General features: G+C 39.5%; 1 protein-coding gene across 3 annotated transcripts in view; it reads left to right on the top strand.

Annotated features, from left to right (window-relative positions):
• The first annotated feature begins 292 nt into the window (after window positions 1–292).
• Window positions 293–6,924, top strand: part of FRMPD4 (FERM and PDZ domain containing 4) — a 197,481-nt gene continuing 190,849 nt past the window's right edge. For all 3 annotated transcript variants that reach the window (XM_087938333.1, XM_087938334.1, XM_026714290.2), the window contains exon 1: window positions 293–678. In XM_087938333.1, coding sequence (XP_087794459.1) covers window positions 638–678 — 41 coding nt within the window. In that variant the 5' untranslated portion in view covers window positions 293–637. The remainder of the gene's footprint in view (window positions 679–6,924) is intronic.

Here is a 6,924-nt window from a genome sequence, read left to right as displayed (position 1 = left end):
GACCCTTTCCTGCCCCAAGTTTTAAGCTGCTTTAAAAAGACCGCAAAGGTTTATCTGTTGGCTCAGAAGACAAAATGCTGAACTAACGAGAGACCCTTTACCTTCCGATCACATTATAAGGAACTAAGGTTCAGATAAAAAAAAATAACCACTAGAAAGCGAACATAGCCTTGAACCCGAGATCTTCCTCAGGATCGGCCGCTTTCTTCTCAGGGGAGCAGGCTGAGCTTTCATTGCCCCCACCCCCCCCGCTTCCCAAATCCAAGCCGCTGACACCTCGCTACCCGTTAGTCGCTCCCGCTTCACCCCGGGCTCTTCGCTCTGCGCGCGAGGCGGACCTCTGCGCAGGCGCGGAGGAAGGCGCGCTCACTTCTCCTGCGAACGCCTCAGCGAGCTAAGCCGGGAGGTGCGCGGGCGCGCGCTTCTCCACGATCTTCATGGTGCCGGTAGATGCTGCACGCTTAGCGGGAGGGGGGGTGGGGGTAGCAGGAACCGTCGCCGGCGATTTCCTCGGCAAGGATAGCCGCTGTTGCTGGAGAAGGAAAACAATCATGCATAACCTTCTTCGTGGCACGGAGCTGTTGCTGGAATGAGCAAGCGAGCGCACAAGTGAGGCGTTGCTCAGGCGTTCCCCTGGATGGATGTGTTTAGCTTTGTCAAGATTGCTAAGCTCTCCGGGTAAGTGCTGCCGCTTCTCCTCGCGAGTCCTTTTTCGTACATCCCACCCACCCCCACCTCCCTCGAATTGCTGCTGCTGCTGCTGCTGTTGCCGCCGTCTATACCGATTATCATGTCAGTTCCGGTGCTGTTCTCTGTTAGTGCTGGGGGCGGTAGAGAAATGGAAGGAATTCAGAGGTGAGTCGTTAATCCAACTTCCTTGCCTCTTCGTTGCCCAATTGGTGGTACCTTCTGTTGGGTCGGGGCATCTGCTCTGAGTTGGCGGCATAAAGAAGACGATTTCCCCCGGGTCCATCCAAGAGAGGTTTTCGGCACGGGGGGCGGCGATTCCCGGGGAGATGAGGTTGGGTCCCCTCTCTCCCGGGCAAGCGGCGCTGCTTCCAGAACTCTGGATCGGGAACTGCGTCGTGCTTATGTCCCTGGAAATGAACTTCCTTGTGGGTGATTTTCAGCGCGTCGGTAGAATGGAGCTAGGCGGAGAAAGATCCGTCAGCCATGGCTTCCCAAGCCCTTGGAGATAAATTTTCTAGTGTGAACTTCCAGTTTGATATACTTGGAAATGTTTCGCAGCGTTGTGTGTGTGTGTGTGTGTGTGTGTTTAAAAAGAAAACATTTCCACCAGCTCAGAAGCTTGCCTAAACGCCCATCTTTAGTTTGACCTCTTACCTCGTTGGTCTCCTCTTATTTGAAGTTAGAATTGCATCACAAAGATTTTTTAGAAAAGATGCGAAATAACCCAAAGTTTGTCATCAGTTGGTCAGTGCTGAATAGGATTAGATCTATTTTTGTTTAGTGAAGCATATGTGAAATGTAACCTTACCTACCATTAACTTTCCTCACAACACAGACTGAATATAAAGAGGAAAAAGGAGACTGTTTTAGAAAAAAGTTAGACCTCAGACCCACAGAAATACTAATGATCGGATTGAGATTTATTTCAGTGTAGTTCAAAGAGTTCATTGGAGGCACATGGAATGAAAATCTACTCATTCTCAAAGAAGGATGGTACACATCTCTTAATGATCTGCTGTAGGTGTACTTCACTACTTCTCTCATTAGGTCCCCTTCCACTATGATCCTCTGTCTTGCAGAAAGGATTCCTGAAGAAAAAAACCTTCATTTGTTCTTTTTGTTTTTTTAAATATTAATTATTGTGACAGTTCTTACATTAGTTGTAATATACTTTGGTATGAGTGGTATTCAAAAAATGTTCGAAGAAACAGTAAATAATGAAACTGCTGAACTTTTTGTAAGAAACATTACAAATCAACATTTGATTGAATAAGAAGCATGTTCCATTTTCAGACTGGACAAAATGTATTTTCCCTGATCTTCAGTCATTGAAATGGAGTGTATACCAACAGAAAACTCTTATTAGATAATTTTATACAGTACAAGAATACTAACATCGACAAATTCTACAGGTGTGAAATCAAGAACTTCCAAATTGTCAGTGTTATTTCACAGCTCTTCAGACACTAAATCTCTTATTCAAGAATTGAGTTACTCAGCAGAACTCTTATACAAGACTGCTATATTATTTGTGTTATTACAGACAAGAATGTAGGCCTGTTACATGTAGAAGATTTATGTAGAACAACCTATTGTACCAAGATGAAACTCTTGGTTTTTTTCCTAACACATTTTAAAGTTACCAAACAGTGCATTCTGTAAAGCAGCTAATAAATACTTACATAACTTCTCCTTCTAGCCTAGGTTCTACTGGTTTCTATCTCATCAGCTTTAATACTATTATTTTTCCACATAATCTTTAGATAATTTATTTTAATGCTTTTGTTAGAAGTGAACAGATCTTTATAGAAATGAGTTATAATATGTAAGGATCATTTTATCTAGTGGTTGACTCTCTTATATCAGAAAATCCTTGTGTGCACTTAAATTTTCTAAAGGAGAGTTAACATATTGCACTTAAGGATGCATCCTTGTGATGATAGGTATCTGGTTAGTTCCACCTTAAATTTTAAACAGTCTTATTGTTATGTTCAGAATGAATTATAATAATTTAATGCTATCAAATTCTTAAATGATGGTTCATGTTTTTATTGTACCACTATTCTGAAAATAATAATACTTGGTACGAGTATTTGGGTCCAAATGCTTTTCTTTATCCATGTCAGTGGAGCTTTATTATTTGTAAATTGACAGGCAAAGCTTAAGGAGGTTGGACTTCTTCAGAAGTGGTAGAACCTCAGTTCCCACAATCCCCTGCAATCAAAACTAATTTTGACTGGGAATTCTGGAATTCTAACTCCTAATGTTTTTAAAGATGTCAGATAACTTTAATAGTTGTCTGATCTCCTGGGTATCACTAGTAAGGACAAATAAAACATTAAGAAAAGGGGCAATATAAATGTGGCTCTAAAATACTTCTTATTCAGTATGTGATTTTTTTAACCATAGGGAACAAGTGCATAAAAGAAAAAAAATAGAGAATAATATTCAGGGCAGGGCAAAATACATTACTGAGATGTTGGCAATTGTGAAACAACATAGCAGGAGTAAGCTACAAAGAAGAATGAAATAAAGGGTTTATAATATTAACTGAGAAGCAGCAGTATTCAGGAGCAAATGTGGGCAGAATCAGTAGGATGTTCGTACAGAGTGTGACATTTGCTTGCCTGTCCAGGAATAATTCATTTTTATATTTGCACTTCCATATATACTTTTACAATTCTATGGGTACCTGGCTAATTAAATTCATTATGTGTTATTTTTAGGCTGTAATCTTACTTGGTAACAAGTTCAAATACCTCTATGAAAATTACTTGTCTAAGTAGAATTATGAAGGATTCCACTCTCATTTTTTATTTAATGTTATTTATAATTTTCTCTTCATAACATACATAACTTAAAAAGCTGATCTGTACTTTGTATAAGGTTTGAGGATGGTTGTAAAAGATTATTATTCTGAAAACTTTAATTCATGCAATCACTTTAATGTAAATTTAAAGTGCTCTTGCTTGTTGGTTATATGCTTTGCTACCATGGACAGAGTCTGGAAGCAAGCTCTATCAGATAAGACGTTCATATGAATTGATTAATCAGTAAAATTTAGCTCAAAATATTTTTGCAAAAACAAAACTAGAAAGCAATTTTCTATGTAGTCTTGTTGGCATGAATTACAGACCAGGTCAGACATTACTGGGATTGGAATTACTGGGATTCAGATCAGTTGATTTCAAGGTCTTTTTCAGATTTAACAGCAGCATCAGTCCCTAATTTTTTGCTGATTTCCTGCCCCAGTATATTTTTTGGTTTTATGAACAAGAAGGAAATTTTCTATAGCAATTGTAATGATGACTTTGTATTGTTACATAGAATATGTGATCATAGGACCAGAAAAAAAATCAGATTATTGACTAATGTTTCTCAAAGTAATCTATATTATGACTCTGCATTGCTTCATGTTCAGAAGCAAAGATGTGCTTCCGAGTGCACAAGGCTCATGTCATTGTGCCTGTCTGCAGCTTCTTAAAATAGCTGTTTCTTTTCTCAGGATTGTGCAGTTGCTCAGCTATACTGTAAAACTGGAAAAAAAAAATACAATCTTGGTTTAAAGAATTACAGACATGTCCTAAATGTGTATCCCCAACTACTGGAAATAATTTTTGACCTTTACATTTGCACAGCTTTAGTCTGCATGATGAGCTCTCTTTTAAACTGGGCCCCTTTGTAGCCCAGTTATGTTTCTTTTATTAAACAAAAAGTGTATGATTTCCACAAGGCCAGAGCTGTTAAACTCCCGGCCTGTGTGCCGATGTGTCACATGCTGGCCACACCCACGCCCAGTTTAGCAAAGGGGAAAAAAGTCCTGATACTTCATGTGATGCCGCTGTGAATTTGACACCCGTGCACTAGGCTATACAGGTAATCTTCATTTATTTGGAGCCAGAATTTTCATTGCTAAACAATAATAAAACATGATATCATGTGGGCATCATGTTTTGCTTAGTGAAGGAAATCGTGTCAGTCCCTGTTGTCATTCTTAAGCAAGGAACATTGTTTCTAAGTGAGGCCTCCTTGCAACTTTCTGCTAGCTTCCAACAAATAAAGTCGGTGGGGAAATCAGCAGGAAGTCATACATTTTCAGTGGTTCACAAGCAGGTGGGTAGGTTACTAGCTGTTGTAGTGCAGTGTGAGCATAGCTGGGCAGGAGGTAGCTGCTGGATAGGAGATTGTGCACTGGTGTCTGGTATGGTGTAGTATGAATGCAGCAAGGCCAAGGATGGCTGCTTTTGGGTGAGGGTGCGTGTGCTGGTGGCCAGGCCAGCACCATATGATGTGTGTGTTGATGTATACAAACTACAGAGGGTTTTTTTTACTCTGTAGCTAGGATCCTTGGGAAAAAAGAGCCACAGGAATGGGAGTGATTTACAGGAGCAACTTATACTTTCCTTGCTAGTTCCAAATTAACTTTGCTTCTAAGAAGGCTTCAGAGAAGGTTGCAAATGGCAATCACATGACCACAGGACACTGCAACCTTTACAAGAACAAGGTGGTTGGCCAAGCAACTGGATCACGATCATGTGTGTGCTTGGAGGGCCAGAACTTCAAGAGCTGGATATAAGTACCAGTCATTCAGTAGTCATAACTTTCAGCTATTGCTGAACAACTGCTATTAAGCAAGAACTACCTGTAATGATAATTATTTTTCAGGATGGAAAAGCAATTTGTTTCCTTCCATGAAGACAACTTTATAATTAAATTAGATAATATAATTTTGCAATTTTCTATATTTGTTTAAGGTAATCTGATGAGGAATGGCTGGTCACAAAACATCCATTTTAATTATTTCATTTACATCCTAAAATTTAAAACCAAGGAATCGAGTAGAATAGCAAACCTGGTGCATGCTAAGAGAGGTAGTTGTATTGTAAATCAAGGTTAGTAGTGATTTATGAATTTATATGTAGCATTTATATTTAAATAAATAAGTTTAAATGTTTTATGTGTTTGCTATCTCACAACTGTGATTCTGGGTAGCATACAAGAATTAAAATATGAATTACAAGAGACAATCTTTGGTGCGCAAGGAGAAAACAATAACCTAATCACATGAAAAAACCTACATTCACCTGAGAGCTCTCCTAATCTCTTGACAAATGTCTGCAAAAGTCTTCAATGCCTTATATAAGGCTAACAATATTCGGCCCTCTGGATCTCTGGGGGGTGTAGGGCAGATACCGTCATAGAGAATAATGAGGAATGCCCAAATAGCATCATTGCAATTTGGACCAGCTGCAGCTTTCAAGTGCTTCAGAAAGCATATATTAGAATAATTTAAATGGGAGGTAACTAAGACATGAGTAATCACGAGCAAAGTTTCCCAATTCAGGAATGGTTGCAATTGGTTCCCAAGACGAATCTGTATAAAGGCCACTCTAGTTGCAGCTGCCAATTACTCTTTGAGTTGGAGCTGAGGAGGAACCCAAAGTTGCACAGTTACTCTGATTGGAGAGGTACATTCCCAGCCAGAGTTAAAAGAGAGAAAACCTCCAGAACTGGGTAACCTTAAAATCTATAGCAAAATTCAATCTTTCTTTTGGTTTGGGCTGAATCGTGTTCTCCTCTATTCAGGCCCTTGGATCCATTAGACATTGGAAAAAGACTTCTTGAATCTTTTGTTACCCCAGTATGGAGAAATGCAATTGTGTATCATTAGCATACTATATGATACTACACCCCATACTGACTGATGACCTTATGCAGTGGCTTCATGTAGAAGGTAAGTAGGAAAGGATAGGGACTTGAGGCAGCTCACAAAACAGGAATCTTAAACTCAACTACTGTGCTCTACCAATATTGATTGGAATCAGTTACAGAAAGAGAGCTACTATAATAACCTGGGGTGACAGTTACAGTAGGTCCTGCTCCCGTAAGAGTAGATATAATACTAGAGCATTCTAGAACCAGCAGGGAGCAATACATCTATGACAAGGAGCTGGTGGCAACATCCTAACTACTCCAGATCACCTTTCCACTGCCCCGAGATCAAATTGGTTCTAATGTTTGTCCTTTGCTGTGAGTCAGATCAGAGGACTTAGATCACCTTGCCACGGTGGACATGACTTTTTTTTTTTGAAAATTTTATTTGGGTTTTCACAACAACAACAAAAAAATACAAATGAAACATCTTTTTTTGAAAATAGCATGGTCCTGGGTTATCACTTCTTCATACAGACACAAACTCAATTTCATGCTCATTTTTGTGTTCTATTCTATCTT

Source organism: Pseudonaja textilis, chromosome 8 (genome assembly GCF_049901715.1).
Source record: "Pseudonaja textilis isolate UNSWEBS1 chromosome 8, rPseTex1.2, whole genome shotgun sequence".
NCBI classification, from domain to species: Eukaryota; Metazoa; Chordata; class Lepidosauria; order Squamata; family Elapidae; genus Pseudonaja; species Pseudonaja textilis.
The sequence above is the reverse complement of the archived record's forward strand: the minus strand, read 5'-3'. Positions and strand labels throughout refer to the sequence as shown.